This window comes from Macaca fascicularis, chromosome 20 (genome assembly GCF_037993035.2).
Source record: "Macaca fascicularis isolate 582-1 chromosome 20, T2T-MFA8v1.1".
Taxonomy (NCBI): Eukaryota; Metazoa; Chordata; class Mammalia; order Primates; family Cercopithecidae; genus Macaca; species Macaca fascicularis.
The window spans coordinates 64,891,803-64,915,042 of record NC_088394.1 but is presented as its reverse complement, the minus strand read 5'-3'; the positions used below and the strand labels follow the sequence as shown (position 1 = coordinate 64,915,042).

Here is a 23,240-nt window from a genome sequence, read left to right as displayed (position 1 = left end):
CAGAAGCAGCATTATCACAGAGCACGCCTCATATCAGACAATGGGCAGTCAGACAGCCACCAGCTGCCTTCAATACACTTGAAGATGTCAATCCATGTGACACTCACATCCCTGAAGTTGGTATGTACAGTACAACATAGTAGACAGTGATACATGAATTCAAGCATGGTCCCTAACTTTCAGATGGGTCTTTTTTTTTTTTTTTTTTTTTTTGAGACGGAGTCTCGCTCTGTCGCCCAGGCTGGAGTGCAGTGGCCAGATCTCAGCTCACTGCAAGCTCCACCTCCCGGGTTTACGCCATTCTCCTGCCTCAGCCTCCCAAGTAGCTGGGACTACAGGCGCCCGCCACCTTGCCCGGCTAGTTTTTTGTACTTTTTAGTAGAGACGGGGTTTCACTGTATTAACCAGGATGGTCTCGATCTCCTGACCTCGTGATCCGCCCGTCTCGGCCTCCCAAAGTGCTGGGATTACAGGCTTGAGCCACCGCGCCCGGCCTCAGATGGGTCTTAAACTCAATCACTGTCATTTTCCCAAATCTGGGGGAAAGTGTTCCAGGCAGAGGAAACAGTAAGGGCAGAGGTCCTGAGGCAGGAGCATGTGTGGTGTGATGGAGGGAAGGTGAGGAGGCCAGTATGGCTGTAGCAGGGTGCATGAGGGGAAGAGACATGGAGAAGAGCTCAGAGGGGCAAGCAGGGCGGGAGGGACATATAGGCCACTGCAAGGACCTTGGCTTTGATTCTGAGTTGGAGCCACTGAAGGTTTGTGAGCAGGGCTCCTAGGTCAGCCCAAATGTGACTGATACATAATCAGCTATGAGGAGAGGGACAGAGACTATAAAATTGCCTGGTATGTTCTTAGTTTCTCTTAAGATAGAATCATGTAAAGCAAGCTTTATAATCTATTTAACTTCCAAGGCTTAAGACAAGGGTTACATTTGATCTTGGGATTATTTCTAGGATATATACCATTAACATTCAACTTTTAAAAAATTCTCTAAAGCAGCCAGAAAGAAAGCACTTAACTTAAAAAAAAAAATTATATTATTCACTGTGAATGAAAAATAAAAAGATTCCGTGTGATTTCTATCTATGGGCATGTGTGCCCAAGTACCTATATGCTGTACCCTATGAAGCATAATCTTTATGTATTTATGATTATTATTTTGAGACAGAGTCTTGCTCTGTTGCCCAGGCTGGAGTGCAGTGGCGCAATCTCAGCTCACTGCAACCTCCACCTCCTGGGTTCAACTGATTCTCCTGCCGCAGCCTCCCAAGTAGGGGGGACTACAAGTGCCTGCCACCATGCCCAGCTAATTTTTGTATTTTTAGTAGAGACGGAGTTTCAGTATGTTGCCCAGGCTGGTCTCAAACTCCTGACCTCAAGTGATCCACCCATCTGGGCCTCCCAAAGTGCTGAGATTACAGGCATGAGCCACCATGCCTGGCCGAAGCATAATCTTTAAACAGGAGGTTGCATAAACTTGGGGAAAAGATTTCTCAGATGTACCCCAACTACCTATTTCTGAAATCAGAAAAATGCCAGAAACCTTATCCAGATAAACAGTATAACTCCCTTGTCCATGATTCATCAACAAGAACAATGAAGTGGCTGCACAGGGAGACAGTACTGAACAAGACTATAGGAGCTACACAGTCCCCATCCATGCACAGCAAGAGGCAGCTTACCATTTCCAAAACGATGCCTCTTATCAGCTGTGCCAGAAGCCCAGTATCCTCAGGCTCTGAGAAAAAGCCTGGTACAGAGTAAGCAACCAAATGTTGGTGGAAAACACGAAAAGCTTCAGATCTCCTGGTGTCTCTCTAGTAATTTATTTATTATTATTACTTTTTTTTAATAGAGATGAGGTCTTGCTATGTTGCCCAGGCTGACCTTGAAACCTAGGCTCAAGCAATCCTGCCACCTCAGCCTCCCAAAGTGTTGGGATTATAGACGTGAGCTACCACAACCAGCCTCTAGCACATTTTTGCCCTTAAGAAACAAGAATTGGCTGGTGGAGTGGCTCACACCTGTAATCCCAGCACTTGGGGAGGCCGAGATGGGAGGATCACTTGAGCTCAAGAGTTTGAGACCAGTGTGAGTAACATAGCGAGAACCCGTCTCTAATAAAGAAAGAAAAAAATAATCATAGAAGGTAAAAATACAAGAAATTGAACATCTGAATTCTGGCATTGCCTCTGTTTTAAATGTTGTTCTATGTGGGAATCCCCACCCCCAGTGTCTAAAAAAATACATACCCATAGCAAATTTAGGTAATCCTACTCTTAAAAAAATATTTCAAGTATAACTACAATCTTTAAGATTCCCTGATTGGGCGCAGTAGCTCATGTCTGTAATCCCAACACTTTGGGAGGCCAAGGCGGGAGGACTGGTTGAGACCAGGAGTTTGAGACCAGCCTGGGCAACATGAGGAAACACTGTTTCTACAAAAAAATATAAAAAATTAGCTGGGTGTGGTGGCTCATGCCTGTGGTCCCAGCCACCCGGGGGGCTGAGGTGGGAGGATCCCCTGAGCCCCAGAAGTCAAGGCTGCAGTGAGATGAGATCTGAGATCACTCCACTGCACTCCAGCTGGCCCACAGAATGAGACCTTGCCTGAAAGAAGAGAGAAGAGAAGAGAAGAGAAGAGAAGAGAAGAGAAGAGAAGAGAAGAGAAGAGAAGAGAAGAGAAAATGATTCCCCTTAAAATGAATGTACTAGTCAGTAACCACTATCCCAAAAGCAGACCAGGCCACTCAAATGTAATTTGACTAGGAAGTGGGCAGGCAGGGCTTGTGTTACACTGCCCAAGACAATGATGAATTAATCTAATCTCATGGCACAGTAAAGCCATGTAAAGCCTGGCAGGATGAAAGTCCAGAAGGCATGCTCAATTCTCAACAGCAGTATCCTTCTCTTCAACTTTGGGAGAACACTAGGAGGGGGCAGAAGCAAATGGGATGCCCAGCAAGCATTTCTGGAAGATTGAAAGGCACCCTCTCCTGGAGTCCACTGAGGCAGCAGCAGCAGGATCAATGGCACCCATGCTCAATCTAAATGGAAAGCCCTAGATTCAGTCCCACTGCTCCCTCCAAAAATCTTTTTCCATTCCCACCAGCTTGGCCTGGTCTCTGTCCTCCTAGGAGTCTCCTCAAGCCTCTGCTGTGCTTTGCTAGGAGGGGAACCTTCCTGAATATCCATAGCCTGTTGGAATTCTACCAGCCCCTGTGGCCTAACCACTTATATCTTCCACAAAACTGTCCTTGAGACTCAATTAACAGCTTTTTCTGACTACGCTGACTACAAACGCATTCATGAACTGGACCACTCCTTGCAGTCACTAATTATTTATGATCTTTAAACATTTCTTTAAAAAGATATATTTTTCGGCTGGGCGCAGTGGCTCAAGCCTGTAATCCCAGCACTTTGGGAGGCCGAGACAGGCGGATCACGAGGTCAGGAGATCGAGACCATCCTGGCGAACACGGTGAAACCCCGTCTCTACTAAAAAATACAAAAAACTAGCCGAGCAAGGCGGCGGGCGCCTGTAGTCCCAGCTACTCGGGAGGCTGAGGCAGGAGAATGGCGTAAACCCGGGGGGCGGAGCTTGCAGTGAGCTGAGATCCGGCCACTGCACTCCAGCCCGGGCGACAGAGCCAGACTCCGTCTCAAAAAAAAAAAAAAAAAAAGATATATTTTTCATTTTGTAGAGACAGGGTCTTGCTTTGTTGCCCAGGCTGGTATCAAACTCCTGGCTTCAAGCAGTCCTCCCACCTTGGTCTCCCAAAGTATGAGCCACCATACCTGGTCAAAGGTTTCTAACTGACTTGCTCTCATTTGCTTTGAGAATCATTCGCTTGCTCTTCTATCATTCATATGTTTAAAGCCCTACCAGAGTTCCGATGTAGTGCACTCCATATGGATACTTTGTCTTTCGATGCACATAATCTGTTTTCATAGCTAATGTATTCCTTTAATAGATTCAGTATTTTCTCTCTGCGTGTGAATGACAAAAGTATTTACCTTGACCGTAATAGCACCTGTGTCACCCCTAGGGCTCACTCCAAGTGGGCTCCAATGGAAACAGGCTTAAGGACTATGGCAGAAACTGTCAATTTTCCTCAGCATTCTTTTTCTCCTTTATCCTTTTAGTCACTGACACTCACTGCTCATCCTGCACTCCACCCCTACTCCATGCCAATTTTCAATTGCAAGTAGAAACTTCCAGGCTCCCTTGCAGCTAGGTGTGGCTGTGTTTGGGCCAGTGGTATGTAAGTGGAGGTGATATATGCAACTTCTAGTCATTTGGCCTCCACTTCCTCTCTTATCCCCTTCCCCCATCTAGGATGGAATGTAGAGGTGGTGGTGGTGAGCTGGCTAGCTTAGAACACGCTGATGAGGGCAGCCCCCAAGGTCTTGCTACTCTGCTTATGGTCTAAGGAACTGCAACATCAGTACCCCCTGGGAGCTGGTTAGAAATGTAGAATCTGGCTGGGTGCGGTGGCTCAAGCCTGTAATCCCAGCACTTTGTGAGGCTGAGGCGGGTGGATCACCCGAAGTCGGGAGTCCGAGACCAGCCTAACTAACATGGAGAAACCCCATCTCTACTAAAAACACAAAATTAGCTGGGCGTGGTGGCACATGCCCATGGTCCCAGCTACTCAGGAGGCTGAGGCGGGAGAATTGCTTGAGCCCGTTAGGCGGAGGTTGCAGTGAGCTGAGAGATAGCGCCATTGCACTCCAGCCTCAGCAACAAGAGCGAAACTCAGCCTCAAAAAAAAAAAAAAAGAAATGCAGAATCTGTGGCCCTATGCCAGACCTCCTGGATCAGATTTCCCAGTTTACCAGAGGCCCAGATGATTTGTATGCACTCAAGCCTGGGATGCCTGACTTGAAGGATGAAAAGAAACAGAAGAAACCTGGGTCCCCTGTTGACTTCATGGCCTTCCCATCTTAGACCATTTACCTCTGAAATGTTCAGTAAGAGACAAACTTCTATTTTATGGAGGCTAGCATAACTTGGGAGTCTCTTTCCTGTATCAGCTAACCTGTATCCTTATTAATATAAGAACAAAAATAACTTCCAGGAAATAAACCTCCTCCATTTTTTTAAGTCAAAGGCTGAGTCACCTGCCAGCTGGACTTACTTAGCAAAGCAAGAATTCCTCCAAGAATCCCCAGAATGGCAGGAATTTGCATTCCTGCTTCGACAAGCGGTGCCTTCTTACAGATGCCGGCGGCCCCTTCACAGTCACACACGCTGACCTCTAAGGTGGTCACTTGGTCTTTCTTCTGGTTATCCATGAGTTTGAGATTGATTTTGTAGTCACCCACCTCTAAGGCTATCTTTGGCTTCAAAATGATAGATTCTTGGGCTGGAGAAAGCAATAAAAAGAAATGATGAGATCAGGGGAGAAAAAAAAGCTCATTCCAGAATAAAATTGTTAGTGAACTAAAGGCACTTGAGTGCCTTGAGTGAAGAGAGCAGAGCTGCTTGGGTTTTATCTAGGTATGTACTTTTTTTTTTTTTTTTCTGTAAAAAGGTATGTACTTTCTTTTTTTTTCCATTTGGTCTAAGGCTTGGGAGAGGGTTCTAGGGTTGCTTAAAAAAAGCTGCCTAGTAGCTGGAGGGAGAGGCTCAGGCAGAGTGGGGCTCTTCAGATGTCACTGGGTTCGGTAGGCTCCTGATTGTGCCTGAGAGTGAACCTTTTCGCCCGGCCTGGCCTGGAGGCTGGCCAGCCTGCAGAGGTTGGTCAGGTGGTCACCTATCTTCTTGATGAGTTTCACTTCTTCATCTAGGAAGTGGCTCTCCAGGAAGTCACAGAGATGGTGGTCTGTGCAAGCGGAACCCAAAGCATGAAGATCCAAAAGTGCCCGGTTCAGGTTCTTCTCCAGGGCCAGAGCGACTTCCATCGCGCCCAGGGTTTTACCCCATTCATCTTAACATGGCTTCTGGATGTCCTGGAAGACAGTGCGGCCGCCACACTGGTTTTGCATTTGTAAGGGACGCTCAGCGCCCTTGTGCTTCTCTTTGGCCAATTTGTGGAAGAACTGGCACACGCCTTCCAGATCCACATCACTGCGGTGGAAATAGAAGCCCAGAGAGAGGTAGGTGTAGGAAGCCCACAGATGCAAATTGACCAGGCAGTTGACAGCTGCCTCCACTTCGGTAGAATAGTGCTGACAAATCTGGGAGCTCATGATTGGCTGGCAAGAAGGAGCTAAGCACAAAAACGGTGTTGCTTGGTCCCAGGAGCAGGAGGTGGCAGAGAAGATGGTCCCAGAGGTTGCAAGTGGAGAGGGGAGTGGAGGGTGGCTAGAGGCTGGGAGAGGGAGCCCTGCTTGGGTTTTAGATTACTGGGTAGCATGCTACAATGTTAGATACCAGTAAAGGAAAAAGACCTCTGGAGCAAGGCCTCAAAGACAGAAGGGATAAGGAAGCAAGTACCAATGGAAGGGGTGACATCTGGAAGTTGAGAAGGGAAATTGAGAGGTGGGGATCTGGGGGAAGGGAAGCATGGCCATTGGAGCAAAGTTGCCAAAATAAAACTCAGGTACCCACTTGGGTCGTTGTACTCAATGGTCCAGTTGGCACTCGCCCCATGCATTAGTTCTGCTGTGAAGGGAGATGTATTGGGAGGAAGGTCTGCATCAATGATGTTTATGACCTGAGGCTTTGGATTCCTCTCGCAGAAGAATAGATTTCGAGATTCTGGTATAGGGGCGTTGTCATTCACATCAGACAGGATCAGCAGAAGAGTCCCTGTTCCAGTAGCAACTGGAGAACCTAAGAGAAAATACAGAGGAAATGTAGTAGCTTGGCAACACTAATGAATCCCCACTGCCTTCCACCAGACCAAGTCCAGTTCTTGTCCTGGCTCTTCAGTGGTCCCTCATCAGCCCCCACTCCACCCCCAGAACTTCCTGTCCCACCAATCCCAAAGGACCTCCACTCCTAGGTGGGCAGGTCTCTGACTGTTTCATACAGACACGCTTATTCCCACCTTGATAACAATTATTCAAGTTATTCCTCACACCAAGGACACGCTCCTCCTTCTTCACATATCATTATTCATTCATTGAATTTTAGCTACTCCAAGAAGTCCTATTGCCTGCCTGCTGTTTCCCTAGTTCTCCTTTTTCTGCATTTTCATGCCATTTAAGGTCATTATCAAAGCACTGAGTCTTTTTATTTTACTTATTTTAATTTTAAGCCTGACTAGAAACTTAAAATCAAAGGGGATGAGTTGGGTCTTTTTAAGTCTCTGCAAATTGGTTTTCAAAATAGATTGGGGAGTTCATATATTTTTTTTTTGAGGCAGGGTCTCACTCTGTCACCCAGGCCAGAATGCAGTGGCATGAACACAGTTCACTGCAGCCTCTACCTCCTGGGCTTCATCTCCCACCTCTGCCTCCCTAGTAGCTGGGACTACAGGCGCATGCCACCATGCTTGGCTAGTTTTTAATTTTTTTTTTTGTAGAGAGGGGGTCTTACCATGTTGCCTAGGGTGGTCTTGAACTCTTGGGCTCAAGTGATCCTCCCACCTTAGCCTCCCAAAGTGTTGAGATTATAGGCATGAGCCACCGTGCCCAGCCCATCCACACTTCTGTTTGCATTTCTTTTACATCTTGACACAACACCAAGCATATGGTAGTAGGAAAAATTGGTACCCAGGGAACTATCTTCAATATGAATATACGATAGGGATACAAAACAACAGAGGAATCCATCTCAAACCGATAAATAGATATGTCTAGATGGCATGACTGTAAATTTTAAAAAATTGTTTTCTCATGTAAATTTTCTTTTTAAACAATGAACGCATGTCATTTAAAATTAACTGAAGGAGGCCAGGCATGGTAACTCATGCCTGTAATCCCAGCATTTTGAGATTATGGGCAGCATGTTGCCCAGCTGGTCTTGAACTCCTGGCCTCAAGCCGTCTCCCAATTCAGACCCCCAAAGTGTTGGGATTACAGGTGTGAGCCTAGCACCCAGCCTATAAATGTATTTAAATACACAGAAAGAGTCTGGAAGGACCCACACCTAACTGATTTAACACCTAACTAATTTCACCCACATGAGTATTATCATTTTTCAGGTAAAGGAATTGAGGGACATAAAAACTAAACAGCAGGCCAGGCGCGGTGGCTCACGCCTGTAATCCCAGCATTTTGGGAGGCCGAGGCGGGCAGATCACAAGGTCAGGAGTTCAAGACCAACCTGGCCAATATGTTGAAACCCCGTCTCTACTAAAAATACAAAAAATTAGCTGGGCATGGTGGCGCACACCTGTAATCCCAGCTATTTGGGAGACTGAGGCAGGAGAATTGCTTGAACCTAGGAGGCGGAGGTTGCAGTGATCCAGGATTTTGCCACTGCACTCCAGCCTGGGTGACAGAGAGAGACTCTGTCTCAAAAAAAAAAAAAAAAAAAAAAAAAAAAATTAAACAGTAAATCCAAGGTCACATGAATATTAAGCTTTGGAACTGGATCGTAAACCATCATTGTCGGGTTCCCTTAGGGAAGGAATAAAGAGTGCGTGTGTAGTGAAAAGGAAGTTCTGTCTGACCAAAATTACTTGAAAAAAAATTTTTTTTTTTTTTGGAGACAGGGTCTTGCTCTGTTGCCCAGGATGGAGAACAGTGGCGCAATCTTGGCTCATTGCAGCCTCCACCTCTCAGACTCAAGCAATCCTACCACCTCAGCCTTCTGAGTAGCTGGGACAACAGGTGTTCACCAACATGCCCAGCTAATTTATGTACTGTTTGTAGAGAAAGTGTATTGCCATGTTGCCCAGGCTGGTCTCGAACTCCTGGGCTCAAGTGATCCTCCCACCTCAGCCTCCAAATTGCTGGGATTACAGGTGTGAGTCACCATGCCCAGCCCACTTAAATTTTTGATAAGAATGCCTTTAAGAATAAAAGATAAATCTTTTGCAGCAACATGGATGAAACTGGAGGTCATTGTCTCAAGTGAAACAAATCAGACATGTAAGGAGAAATAACTGCATGTTCTCACTTAGAAGTGGGAGTTCAATAATGTGTACACATGGATGTAGATTGTGGAATGATAAACAATGGCAGCTGGGAAGGGTCCGAGGGGTGGGAGGGGGTAGATGATGAGCAATTACTTAATGGGTACAACGCATGTTATTTGGGTGATGTGTTAGGCTTTTCTTTAGGGCTTTCTTTTCTGTTACTGACATTTTTTTAATGTGCTGGCCAGTTGTTTTCTAGAGTGCCCTTAATTTGGGTTTGTCTGATTACTCCTCAAAATTTAGATTCAGGTAATCCATTTCAGGGGTTGGTGGTGGGGACAAGAACACGACGGAGGTGATGTTGTGGCCTCCCTAGTGCAGGACACTGGGAGGCACATGATGTTTGTTTGTGCTTCTATTGATACACTAAAAGCCCTGCCTTTATCACTATACATCTATGCTTGTAACAAAATTACCCTTGTACTCCATACATTTATACAAATCAATCCAACAAACACAAAGGATAAAAGAAAAAGAATAAACTCTTGCCTCCAAAAGAAGGGAGGGGCAAGAAAGTCAACTAGCCAGGAGGGTGAGGCAGCAAAGGCCCAGATGAGGCCCCCTTACCATTGTCTGTAGCTATGATGAGGGCTGTGTACGTGCTGTTCTTCACGTGCTCAACGTCCTCCCTGTCCAGCTCAGCCCGAGTGGAAATGGCACCAGTGTCCGGATTAATCTCCAGCCAGTTGGCAGCGTCTCTCCAAATCCGATACCTAAACAGGCACAAGCTCTGGCTTTTAGAATAGGACCAGCAAACAACATGTAGCTGAAAATGGCTCAAGCTCTTCTTCAGTTATATGGTTACTTCCAATGTTTTATTTTGAAAACCAACAATAGGTTGGGCACGGTGGCTCATGCCTGTAATCCCAGCACTTTGATAGAATACTACTGTTGAATATATGGTGCATATTCAAATTGTCAGATTTTCCAAAAATGTCCTTTATAGCAACCTTGCACCATTCTGGATTCAGGATCCAATATGGCCTTTGGTTGGCATGGCTCTTCCTTAAGGCTTTCTTTTCTGTCACTGACATTTTTTTAATGTGCTGGCCAGTTGTTTTCTAGAATGCCCTTAGTTTGGGTTTGCCTGATTACTCCTCAAAATTTAGATTCAGGTAATCCATTTCAGGGGTCAGTGGTGGGGACAAGAACACGACAGTGATGCTGTGGCCTCCCTAGTGCAGGACACTGGGAAGCACATGATGTCTGTCTGTGCTTCTATTGATAACTTTGATCACTTGGATAAGGGAAAGGCCACCAGATTTCTTCACAGCAAAGGTGCCTTTTTATACTGCATGATTAACATATAATCTGCAGGTAGATAATTTAAGAATATCTTGTTCAGCAACTAACTTTCACCCAACAGATTTGGCATCTATGGATGATTCTTGCTGAAGCAATGATTACTATAATCCTTATTTATTTTTAAAAGCAGACTCCTCCAGACCAGCTCCCCCAAAACAATACAGTAGTTCCTAAATGGTAGCAACATGTCACCTCTTCTCCTGTCATGAACATCTGGAGATGCAGGTTGCCTTGTTGACTTGTGGGTGGGCTGTACTATTGGCATTTAATGGGAGCTAAAGGGAAGCTAACAGAGATCTACTGCTCATTTATTTACTAGGGTCATGGAAAGGCTCTGAAAGGGAAACTAAGAAATCAAAGGAGGAAAGGACTCTGAGAACCTGCGGGCTTGGCCTCACTTCTTTGGAAGTGCAAAGCAATGAATTACATCAAGTGGTCATTGTTCCAGGTGTAAGGGCCTCTGCAAACAGACACTAGAGACCTGGTCCCTGAATCTGCCCCAGGAGATGCTTTGAACTATCTATTTCACTACTGCAAGCTTTCAGCCCAGCCTGGAAACTGTACAATCCAGGGTTTCATCACAGAACCAAATCCTACATTATTGTCTTTGACTTTTCACCATTCTTTTAAACTTCAGTTAAAACCCATCTTGCCAGGCCTTACAGTTCGGAGCATGTAGAAATATCTCTAGATTATGAGGAGTCCATTGGCTACATATAGAAAATGAGAGTTTTTATTATTATTATTATTTTTTGAGATGGAGTCTCACTCTGTCGCCCAGGTTAGAGTGCAGTGGCTCGATCTCAGCTCACTGCAACCTCAACCTTTTGGGTTCAAGTGATTCTCGTGCCTCAGCCTCCCAAGTAGCTGGGATTACAGGTGTGCACCACCATGCCTGGCTAATTTCTTGTGTTTTTAGTAGAGGCAGGGGTTTCACCATGTTGGCCAGGCTGGTCTTGAACACCTGGCCTCAACATGATCCACTTGCTAGACCTCCCAAAGTTTTGGGATTACAGGCATAAGCCGCTGCACCCAGCCCAAAATGAGAGTATTTTAAAGCAAGTGTTGTAGTTGGTTGGTTGGTATGTGGGTTTTCAGCATCTGTGTGATTTACATTATAGAGGTACCTTCAAGTTTGAAAGGAGAAATACTAATAGTAAGCTACTCAGAACACAACACTATGGGCTGGGTGCGGGGGCTCACGCCTGTAATCCCACCACTTTGGGAGGCGGGCAGATCACTTGAGGTCAGGAGTTCGAGACCAGCCTGGCCAATGTGGTGAAGCCTCATCTCTACTAAAAATACAAAAATTAGCCGGGCGTGGTGGCGGGCACCTATAATCCTGGCTACGTGGGAGACTGAGGCATGAAAATTGCTTGAACCCAGGAGACAGAGGCTGCAGTAGGCAGAGATCACCACTGTATACTAGCCTAGGTGACAAAGTGAGACTCCAAACACAAAAAAACACACTATTGTGTATGCAAAGTAAAATCACATTTCTACCATACTACAAGAGCTCAAAGAGAGGCAGCACATCAGACCAAGAACGGCTGTCTGTAGAGGGAAGGGAACAGGTGAAAGGAGTACAGATAAAGGGAATAAAAAATAAATTAAGAGAATGGTCTTGTACAGACAAATGACAAAATGCCATGAACTATGTATTATTGATTTATATATAAAATGATATAAAATACCCAGCTGCTGTAAGTCAGTTGAAAAATCCTCACACTTACGTTATTTTCTGTTCCATAAATGTGTCTGGCTCCCGGGCAGTGTAGGATGTGATTTCCTGGCCCACGCCAAAGTCCTCGGACACTTCCACTCTCTTTTCTGGAGGCACAAAGATGGGGGCTTCGTTCACATCCAGCACATCCACGGTGACAGTGGCTGTGGAGGTGGTGAGAGAGACCTCAAAAGGCGCCACGTTCGTCACTGCCACGTGTAGAATGTACTGCTGCTTGGCCTCAAAATCCAAGCCCTAGAGAGCAGAAACAATGAAGTTAAAAACAAAACAAAACATTTTGTGTTAGTAAAAATGAAATTAAATCCTTAACTGTTGCTTTTGGTAATACAGTAGGTTGGTGCAAAAGTAACTGTGGTTTCTGCCATGACTTTCAATGGCAGAAACCATAATTACTTACCAGGGCTTCTCAGATCTGCTCACCTACTCAAGAGGAAGTCAAAGCTCTGGGGCTATTCTAGGGATCCAGTCACTTCAACAAGCAATTCACTCAAATTCTTAGTTTTCAAGTTTCTTTCCTTATTTTGTTTCTGAGACAGAATTTTTGCTCTTGTCACCCAGGCTGGAGTGCAATGGCTCACTGCAACCTCTGCCTCCCAGCTTCAAGCAATTCTCCTGCCTCAGCCTCCCTAGTAGCTGGGATTACAGGAGCCTGCCACTACACCTGGCTAATTTTTTGTATTTTTAGTAGAGATGATGTTTCACCATGTTGGCCAGGCTGGTCTCAAACACCTGACCTCAGGTGATCAACCCACCTTGGCCTCCCAAAGTGTTGGGATTACAGGACTGAGCAACTGTGCCTGGCTACCTTTTTTTTTTTTTTTTTTTTTTTAAAGAGACGGAGTCTCGTTATATTGCCCAGGTTAGAGTACAGTGCCATGATCATAGCTCAGTGCAGTGTCAACCCCCTGGGCTCAAGTGATCCTCCCACCTCAGCCTCCCAAGTAGTTGGACCCACCGCCATGCACTACTGTGCTTGGCTAGTTTTCAAGTTTCTAGGACATTTTTCAAAAACAACCATATCTGCCCCACTTCTAAAATAAACCAGCACAAGAGCAGAGACCAGTAAATCATTTTCCCTCTCATTGCAAAATGGAAAGAGCTAAGGGAAAGAGAATGTTTTGGGAAAGAGCCTTTTTCAATTTCAGGATCCTGTGTAAGAGCTTCTTGATTTCTTCTTTCTTTCTTTTTTTTTTTTTTTTTTTTTTTTGAGACGGAGTCTCGCTCTGCCGCCCAGGCTGGAGTGCAGTGGCCGGATCTCAGCTCACTGCAAGCTCCGCCTCCCAGGTTCACGCCATTCTCCTGCCTCAGCCTCCCAAGTAGCTGGGACTACAGGCGCCCGCCACCGCGCCCGGCTAGTTTTTTGTATTTTTTAGTAGAGATGGGGTTTCACCGTGTTAGCCAGGATGGTCTCGATCTCCTGACCTCGTGATCCGCCCGTCTCGGCCTCCCAAAGTGCTGGGATTACAGGCTTGAGCCACCGCGCCCGGCCTTTTCTTTCTTTCTTTCTTTCTTTCCAGACAGAGTCTCACTCTGTTGCCCAGACCAGAGTGCAGTGGCATGATCTTGGCTCACTGCAACCTCTGTCTTCCAGGCTCAAGCAATTCTCCTGCTTCAGCCTCCCAAGCAGCCGGGATTACAAGTGTGCACCACCACATCCGGTTAATTTTTGTATTTTTGGTAGAGACAGGGTTTCACCATGTTGTCCAGGCTGGTCCCAAACTCTTGACCTCAGATGATCTGCCCCCCTTGGCCTCCCCAAGTGCTGGGATTACAGGCATGAGCCACCATGAGCCATCAAGAAGCCTTAGCTTCTTGATTTCTTTTTTTTTTGAGACGAAGTCTCACTCTGTTGCCAGGCTAGAGTGCATGGCACGATCATGGCTCACTGCAACCTCTGTCTCCCAGGTTCAAGTGATTGTCCTGCCTTAGCCTCCCTAGTAGCTGGGACCGCGCTAGTAGTGGGAGCACGCCACCACGCCCAGCTAATTTTTGTATTTTTAGTAGAGATGAGGTTTCACTATGTTGGTCAGGATGATCTCGATCTCTTGACCTTGTGATCTGCCCGCGTTGGCCTCCCAAAGTGCTAGGATTACAGGCATGAGCCCCCACGCCCGGCCTCTTTTTTTTCCCCCCCGAGATGGAGTCTTGCTCTGCTGCCCAGAGCTGGAATGCAATGGTGCGATCTCGGCTCACTGCAACCTCCACCTCCCAGGTTCAAGCAATTCTTCTGCCTTAGCCTCCCGAGTAGCTGAGATTACAGACGTGTGCCACCATGCCCAGCTAATTTTTGTATTTTTAGCAGAGACTCGAACTCCTGACCTCGTGATCCACCTGCCTCAGCATCCCACAGTGCTGGGATTACAGGCGTGATCCACCACACCCAGCCCAGTTTCTTGATTTCTTACATGGGCAGGAAGAGCCACTGCAAACCCCACATGGTCCACTAGAATCTGGGAAAGTCACCCTGTCCCCCTGCCAAAGCGAATCTACTTCTAAGAAGATACCAGGGGACAAGGGCATGAACAGCTTCAAGGATGCCAGTTTCTGCATCTTGCCATATACCATACAAACCTTTGCTGTTTTCAAAATGCCATCGTTGGTCACTGGATTTGTGGTGACAACAAATTGTCCGTCATTATCATTCAATATAGTGTATACAGCCTCCCACGCTGGGGTATTGGGGGCGTCAGCATCAGTCACTTTCAGTGTGGTGATTACGAAGTTCGCCTGGTTCTCAGGCACCTGACCCTTGTACTGCAGAGGAAAGAGATGGGTCATTTACAAAGTACCAAGACTGCTAGCAGAGCTGAGTCTCAGGGGGCTAAAGGAATCCTCTTTTTTTGTTGTTTGAGACAGGATCTCACTGTCATCAGGCTGGAGTGTATTGGAGCGATCATGGCTCACTGTAGCCTCAACCTCCTGAGCTCAAGCAATCCTCCCACCTCAGTCTCCAGAGTAGCTAGGACCACACACATGCGCCACCACACCTGGCTAACTGAAAGCAAGCTTCGAGGAGCAGATGTGACGAGGAGAGACCAGGCAATGGGCACATTGGGTTGCAATGGTGCAATCTCAGCTCACTGCAGCCTCCACCTCCTGGGTTCGAGCAACTCTCGTGCCTCAGCCTCCCAAATAGCTGGGATTACAAGCATGCACCAACATGCCCGGCTAATTTTTGTATTTTTAGTTGAAACGGGGTTTTGCCACGTTGGCCGGGCTGGTCTCAAACTCCGTCCTTAAGGCCGGGCTGGTCTCAAACTCCAAACAGCCTTGGCCTCCCAACTTGTTGGGATTACAGGTGTGAACTACCACGCCTGGCCATTATACAGGATGATTTAAACTTCCCCTACTTGGTTCTCAACACCTTCTCCTTGAATGCATGTAATATCCTTGGTGTTCAATAACTCTCATAAGATGTCTTCCTAGCTATAGTAGAAACACCATGAGAATAGAATCTTTGTCTGCTTTGTGTGTGATGGTATCTCCACTGTCTAACACAGTGCCTAATATAAACTTAGAAAATACGTGTTCAATGAAGAAATGAAACCCAGTAATAGTTGCTATAAAAATGTACCATATGCAGATAGGAAATCAGTAGGTGCTTTCTGCAACTTCACAATCTTGAGCCAATTGGCCCCAGGCCAAGGGTGGAAAAAAGATGCTAAAAGACAACTGCCATCTCAAGATGCTTGCTTTTAAGTTTAAAGTTAACATTCACTAGTCTGGAGAGAGTTTTCAAAGACTTTGCCCATGAGCAGTGGTGAAACTTAGTTCACGAACAACAAAAGACCTTTCTTTGGAAACCCTCTGAGGAGTTGTAGAATTACCGTGGTGGGATTGAAGACTGGAGGGTTATCATTGGTGTCAGTGACTGTGATCACAGCTGTTGCTGTTGTGCTTAACCCTTCACCTTGAAGGTCAGCCGCTTGAACCACCAGGGTATACATAGGGAAACTCTGCAGAGAGATCAATGCAACCAAGTTAGGACCAGGACTACCAGCCACCTCTGGCCTAGCCCAGCCCAACACATGGAACCAGAATATTTAACCATCTGCTTCACGCCAGTCAGCCTGTCTTCTAGGCACGGAACCTCTGGGCAGAAGCTTAGATGCAAAGCTCAGACCAACACTGTATTAACTGACAGGTGGCCTAGCAGGATTTTGCTTTGTCCACGGGATTGAGCTAATATACATTTGTCCTCCACACCCTCTGGATCCTCCTGACATCTGACCTCTCGGTCCAGCCCAGTGGTGACCACACTGATGACTCCTGTGTTCTTGTTAATGGTGAACATATTTTTGTCAGGCAGCTCAGGATCTTGGCTGAGGATGCTGTAAGCGATGGCGGCATTGTAGGTGTTCACATCATCGTCCGCGTCTGTGGCTGTGACCTCCATTACGGAGGTCCCTGGAAGAATTCAAGGAGACGAAGGTTTAGACAAACTGACCCTTTGGGACAGGGTCAGTATTGCTTAATCCAATTCTGCCCTGAGGGATAAAGGAGGGGACATGGGGGTGGTACCATGTCAGAGTTCCCCCATTATCTAATTCCTAGAATTCTTACCAAAGTGCTAGGGGAGGAAGAAAGCTCAAACTATCAATTTATTATTCAGGTATAAATAGACAAATGGTAATGAAGAAAAGAAAGGGAATGATTACCACAAAAGTCAGGGTGCGGTTATCTTTTTTTCTTTTTGAGACAGAGTTTTGCTCCCGTTGCCCAGGCTGGAGCGCAACGGCGCAAACTCGGCTCACTGCAACCTCTGCCTCCCAGGTTCAAGCGATTCTCCTGCCTCAGCCTCCCAAGTATCTGGGATTATAGGCATGCGCCACCACGCCCAGCTAACTTTGTATTTTTAGTAGAGACAGGGTTTCTCCATGTTGGTCAGGCTGGTCTTGAACTTCAGACCTCAGGTGATCTGCCTGCCTCCTCGGCCTCCTAACGTGCTGGGATTCCAGGCATGAACCACCGTGCCCAGCCTAGGGTGTGGTTATCTTTATGGAAGAGAGAAAAGAATGTGATCAAGGGAGATTGTTTAGGACTTTAAGGTACTGGCAAAGATCTGTTCCTTAATTAGGAAGGTTGTTCTTAGCCAGGTATAGTAGCTCATGCCTATAATCTTAGCAGCTTGTGGGGCTGAGGTTGGAGGATTGCTTGAGGCCAGGAGTTTGAAAGTAGCCTGGACAACAAAGTGAGACCCTATCTCTATAAATTTTTTTTTTTTTTTGAGACAGAGTCTGGATCTGTCACCCCAGCTGGAGTGCAGTGGCGCAATCTTAGCTCACTGCAACCTCCACCTACCAGGTTCAAGCAATTCTCCTGCCTCAGCCTCCCAAGTAGCTGGGATTACAGGCACACACCACCACGCCTGGCTAATTTTTTCGTATTTTTAGTACACATGAGGTTTCACCATGTTGGTCAGGCTGATCTTGAACTCCTGACTAGAGGTGATCCACCCGCCTTGGCCTCCCAAAGTGCTGGGATTATAGGCGTGAGCCACCATGCCCAGCCTAAAAAAAAAAATTTAACAAGAAAAAAGGGAAGATTGTTCTTAAACTCTGTTTTATGTGTTTCCATAGGTAGACTGTTATACACATGCATATAACACAACAATGGCTTCCCAAGAAGTTCTGTCCATAGGAAGGGTCAGCTTTAGTTACACAACCTTCGGGGTTGGACAACACTTTGGGGTCCAAAGAACCTAAGAGTCTTTCTGGATATTCAGATTCTCATTAGTGGATATACCTGGAAGAGCACCTTCCATGACAGACCCCTTAAAGACCTCCTGGGTGAACACGGGCTTGTTGTCATTCTGATCGGTCACCGTGATCAAAATCTCCATTGGGTCCTCAACTGCATTCCCGTTGGATGACACAGCATGAGAGAAGAGCTGAAAGAACCAAGTGAGGGTGAATTGAGCTCTGATGAGGAAGAAAATGTGGCAGAAGGAGCCCGGCCAGAGCAGAGTGTACTCCCTGGGCTGCCACACCCTCCCACTCTCTGAGACCCCAGTGGGTGACTTTTCTCACACATGTGCTGCTGCTGCTTCAATGAGATCATAACAAGGTAAGACCCATGGAGTGGAACACCCCCACTGGCTCAGACCTCCCATTTCCCACATGAGGACCAGGGCTTCAGGCCTAGAGATAAAGGTGGGGTCCTGAAGAACTCTTATTCCATGCAGGGTGAAACTTGCTCTGGTCCTTCTGGTCTAGCATTTCCCCCAGATATTTCTGAATTTGGCATCAATATATGACTTCCTGGCCAGGCATGGTGGCTCATGTAATCTCAGCACTTTGGGAGGCCAAGGTGGGCAGATTGCTTGAGCTCAAGCCTGGGCAACATAGCAAGATCTTGTTTCCACAAAAAATACAAAAATTAGCTGGGTGTGGTGGCCTGCGCCTTTAGTCTCAGCTACTCAGGAAGATGAGGTGGGAGTGTCGCTTGGGCCCAGAAGGTCCAGGATGCAGTGAGCTATGATTGTACTACTGCACTCCAGCCTGAGTGACATAGGTAGACTCTGTCTAAAAAAAAAAAAAAAAAAAAAAAAAAAAAAAAAAAAATTCCAAAACCAAAACCAAAACAAAAAAAATGACCTCTTGGAGGCCGGGCACGGTGGCTCACTCCTGTAATTCCAGCACTTTGGGAGGCCAAGTAGGGTGAATCACCTGAGTTCAGGAGTTTGAGACCACTCTGGCCAACATGGTAAAACCCCATCTTACTAAAAACACAAAAAATCAGCTTGGCGTGATGGCAGTTGCCTATAATCCAGTTACTCAGGAGGCTGAAGCAGGAGAATCACTTGAACCCAAAAAGTGGAGGTTGTGGTAAGCTGAGATCACGTTATTGCATTCCAGCCTGGGTGACAGAGCAAAACTCTATCTCAAAAAAAAAAAAAAAAAAACTTCTTGGTTTCCTCAAGCTCTTGCTGCTGCCAAGCCCAAGAAATGGGTTTTGTTCCCTTTTATCATCACTGTCCTGTTCTTTTAGGTCAGGGACTTCCAGCCCCAAGAACAGGTTGACATCTTGAGTCTAAATTTGCCCTGGTTGTATGAGGATGCATGGGGATTCTCCTTCCTTTCTTCCTGACAAGGAGAAAAATTAACAACCCCAAACTGTCCCACATTCTCCCATCATTTCTCCTTAGCAACAGGTCAAGAGGTGTCAAGCTCCTCATGTGTTCAGAGCCTCTGATCTGGAGATCCAGCATGGGTTGACCAAAAAATCCTGGATGGATGTTACCCCAGTGTCAACAAGCTTCTAAGAGATACTTACAGTGTATGTGGCAATGTTTTCTCTATCCAGAGGCTCTGTCACTTTCAGCCATCCTGTTTCTCTTTCAATAATAAAGACGCCAACAGGTGGTGTGTCAGCTCCTTGGCCAGTGATGCTGTAGAAAACCTTGCCTTCTTTGTCTTTGTTGGATTTGATCTGAAAACAAAACGAAAGAAAAAGTATTAGTAAAGAAGGATCCCAACATTCGGTCTTTTCCCTTTCTCTCCTTGGTACTTCTCTGCCAAATTCCTCCCAGAGAAATAGAGAACTTCTTTCTCTACCTGAACCAGGTTTTTAGGAAATGGGCCTTTTTCATTTTCTGGGCAGCTGATAGGAGGAATAACCCAGTCTCTCTTCCATCTTCTGAGGCCAGGAGAGGAGTTGGGAAATGTGAGCAATTCTGATTGGACTCCAGAAACAGAGGCCTAAAAGGAAAGAAGATGAGGAACAAGATTAGACAATTCAGGACGGATACTACAGGTCTAATAGTCCAACCTAGCCAGACAGCATCCCCAGCCTTCTGTGGGCAGTGTACAGTTTGAATTTAATGATACATTCTCTTATCAATGACAAATTATATATATCCACCAAAATGACCAACCAAAACAAAAACCAATGAGCCCCTTTTCTGTATCATAAAGACCGCATGCTCTTTTTATCCTTCTTAGTGTCCAGAGTTCCAATAATCATCAAGCATACGCAAGTATTGGTTTCAGGGTTTGATATTATAATTTACAAGCTGTTTCAAGCCTACATAATCTCATTTTTATTTTTTTGAGACAAGATCTGGCTCTATCACTGAGGCTGGGGTACAGCAGCAAGACTTTGTCTCACGGCAACCTCTGCCTCCCAGGCTCAAGTCATCCCCCCCATCTCAGCTTCCTGAGTAGCTGGGACTACAGGTGCACACCACTGTGCCTGACTAATTTTTGTATTTTTAGTAGACATAGGGTTTTGCCATGTTACCCAGGCTGCTCTCGAACTTGTGAGTTTAAGCAACTTGGCCTCCCAAAATGCTGGGATTATAGGCATAAGCCACCATACCCAGCCCATAATGTGATTTTTAATAGCAACATTATACTCTGATGATTTAATATCAGAGCTTACTCAACAACTGAATATTTGGGTTTTCGATTTATTTTCTTTCTTTTTTTTTTTTTTTTTTTTTTGAGACGGAGTCTCGCTCTGTCACCCAGGCTGGAGTGCAGTGGCCGGATCTCAGCTCACTGCAAGCTCCGCCTCCCGGGTTCACGCCATTCTCCTGCTTCAGCCTCCCTAGTAGCTGGGACTACAGGCGCCTGTCACCTCGCCCGGCTAAGTTTTTGTATTTTTAGTAGAGACGGGGTTTCACTGTGTTACCCAGGATGGTCTCGATCTCCTGACCTCGTGATCCGCCCGTCTCGGCCTCCCAAAGTGCTGGGATTACAGGCTTGAGCCACCGCGCCCGGCCTATTTTCTTTTTTAAAATAGAGACAGGGTCTTGCTCTGTCACCCAGGCTGGAGTGCAGTGAAGTGATCAAAGCTCACTGCAGCCTCAAACTCCTGAGCTCAGGTGAGCCTCTGACCTCAGCCTATCAAGTAGCTGGAACTACAGGCATGTACCACCACGTGCACCTAAATTTTAAATTTTGTTTAATTTTTGTAGAGGCAGGGTCTTGCCATCTTGCCCAGGCTGGTCTCGAACTCCTGGGCTCAAGTGATTCTCCTGCTTTGGCTTCCCAATTTGCAAGGATTACAGGTGTGAGTCACCGCACCCAGCCTCTTTCATGTTTTTCTTGGGGACATAGGTCCCCAAAGTGGAGTTATCAGCCAAAACAAGTAGATTTTGAGAACGGGTACTAAGAACTACTTTGTGATCAATACAAATCTCTTCATTTCACTGTATCATTATATCTATATGGTTTCCATTTGTTCTAACAGAAGCTGTTGGGATGGGAGCCAAAAATACCCTTTGAGACTTGTATTGAACAGTTTTCATATGCAATAAGGATAACTTTATGCACATGCAGGGAAATAAGAGAGTTGAAAATGGAAGGAAAATATTTGCCAAATTGTTTAAGTGTTTTAAAGTGATTACTGTAGTAAAGTTTCCAGGGGAAAATTCCATCTCTCACCGTCCACATAAAAACTCACAGTCACTGATCACTGCTTGCCAAGTTTGAGTTCAGCTCTATTTTCTGGCTTTAAGATTGAAGATGTGCCAGGCACAGTGGCTCACGCCTGTAATCCCAGCACTTTGGGAGGCCGAGGTGGGTAGATCACGAGGTCAGGAGATCGAGACCATCCTGGCTAACATGGTGAAACCCCGTCTCTACTAAAAATACAAAAAATTAGCTGAGCGTGGTGGCGGGCGCCTGTAGTCCCAGCTACTCAGGAGGCTGGGGCAGGAGAATGGTGTGAACCCAGGAGGCGGAGCCTGTAGTGTGCGGAGATGGCGCCACTGCACTCCAGCCTGGGTGACAGAGAGAGACTCCATCTCAAAAAAAAAAAAAGATTAAAGATGCACCAGATACATGTGAGATATAACCAGGTATCATCACAGAGCCCTTCCTCAATGCTGCACACTGGCCACAAGTGCACACATGCGCACACACCTACACTCTCTGCCCTCTACATCCTGTGTTTGTCTCCTAGAGAGGCAGCCCAGCCTGAGCCAAGGGCAGGCTCTGGAGCTAGGCTGCCTGGCTTTGAATCCTCACGATGGTGCCTCCTTGCCCCAGGCAGATATTACTTAACTTCTCTGTACTACAGCTTCCTAATGTCTGAAATGGGGATAGTATTAGAACCTATCTCATAGAATTCTTGGGAGGATGAAATGAGATGCTGGTATTGCACATTTAAAGCACTGTGAATAGTGCCTGAAACACAGTAAGTGCTCAACAAAGATAATGATGCAGATGATGGCTGGACTGGTTGGAAAACACTGAGCTATGGTTTTATTGAGATTTATTTTTTTTATTATTTTTTTTTTTTCTGAGACGGAGTCTTGCTCTGTCGCCCAGGCTGGAGTGCAGTGGCGCGATCTCGGCTCACTGCAAGCTCCGCCTCCCGGGTTCACGCCATTCTCCTGCCTCAGCCTCCCGAGTAGCTGGGACTACAGGCGCCCACAACCGCGCCCGGCTAATTTTTTGTATTTTTAGTAGAGACGGGGTTTCACCGTGGTCTCGATCTCCTGACCTTGTGATCCGCCCGCCTCGGCCTCCCAAAGTGCTGGGATTACAGGCGTGAGCCACCGCGCCCGGCCGGTTTTATTGAGATTTAACCCCAGCACAGGAACAAAATAAAAAACTGACCCTCAACACTGTATCCTGGGCCAGGAGTGGTGGTTTACACCTGTAATCCCAGCACGCTGGGGGGCCAAGGTGGGCGGATCACTTGAGGTCAGCAGTTTGGGATCCGCTTGGCCAACATGGCAAAACCCCGCCTCTACTAAAAATATAAAAATTAGTTGGGCATGGTGGCGCACACATGAGGTCCCAATTACTTGAGAGGCTGAGGTACGAACCCGGGAGGCAGAGGTTGCAGTGAGCTGAGATCGTGCTACTGCACTCCAGCCTGGATAACAGAGATCGTGTCTCAAAAACAAACAAACAAAAATTAGCCAGGCATGGTGGCATGTGCCTGCAATTCCAGCTACTCAGGAGGCTGAGGCAAGAAAATTGCTTGAATCCGGGAGGCAGAAGTTGAAGTGAGCCGAGATCATGTCACTGCACTCTGACCTGGGAAACAGAGTGAGACTCTGTCTCAAAAACAACAACAAACAAATAAACAAAAAACAACCCCAGAAAAACCACTGTATCCTAAGCCTTAAAACAGCCACCTTCACTAGGCGCAGTGGCTCATGCCTGTAATCCCAGCAGGTTTTTCCTTTGGGAGGC

At 46.4% G+C, this 23,240-nt stretch overlaps 1 protein-coding gene and 1 long non-coding RNA gene across 3 annotated transcripts in view; both read right to left on the bottom strand.

Annotated features, from left to right (window-relative positions):
* Positions 1 to 23,240, bottom strand: part of LOC135968736 (uncharacterized) — a 257,419-nt gene that overhangs the window by 5,980 nt on the left and 228,199 nt on the right. The window lies entirely within an intron of this gene.
* Positions 1 to 23,240, bottom strand: part of CDH1 (cadherin 1) — a 103,756-nt gene that overhangs the window by 7,030 nt on the left and 73,486 nt on the right. For both annotated transcript variants that reach the window (XM_005592359.5, XM_074027486.1), the window contains 10 exons: positions 19,644 to 19,787; positions 19,363 to 19,518; positions 17,833 to 17,977; positions 16,319 to 16,494; positions 15,915 to 16,043; positions 14,659 to 14,841; positions 12,077 to 12,321; positions 9,606 to 9,751; positions 6,560 to 6,784; positions 5,145 to 5,372 (listed from right to left, as the gene is read on the bottom strand). In XM_005592359.5, coding sequence (XP_005592416.3) covers positions 5,145 to 5,372; positions 6,560 to 6,784; positions 9,606 to 9,751; positions 12,077 to 12,321; positions 14,659 to 14,841; positions 15,915 to 16,043; positions 16,319 to 16,494; positions 17,833 to 17,977; positions 19,363 to 19,518; positions 19,644 to 19,787 — 1,777 coding nt within the window. The remainder of the gene's footprint in view (positions 1 to 5,144; positions 5,373 to 6,559; positions 6,785 to 9,605; positions 9,752 to 12,076; positions 12,322 to 14,658; positions 14,842 to 15,914; positions 16,044 to 16,318; positions 16,495 to 17,832; positions 17,978 to 19,362; positions 19,519 to 19,643; positions 19,788 to 23,240) is intronic.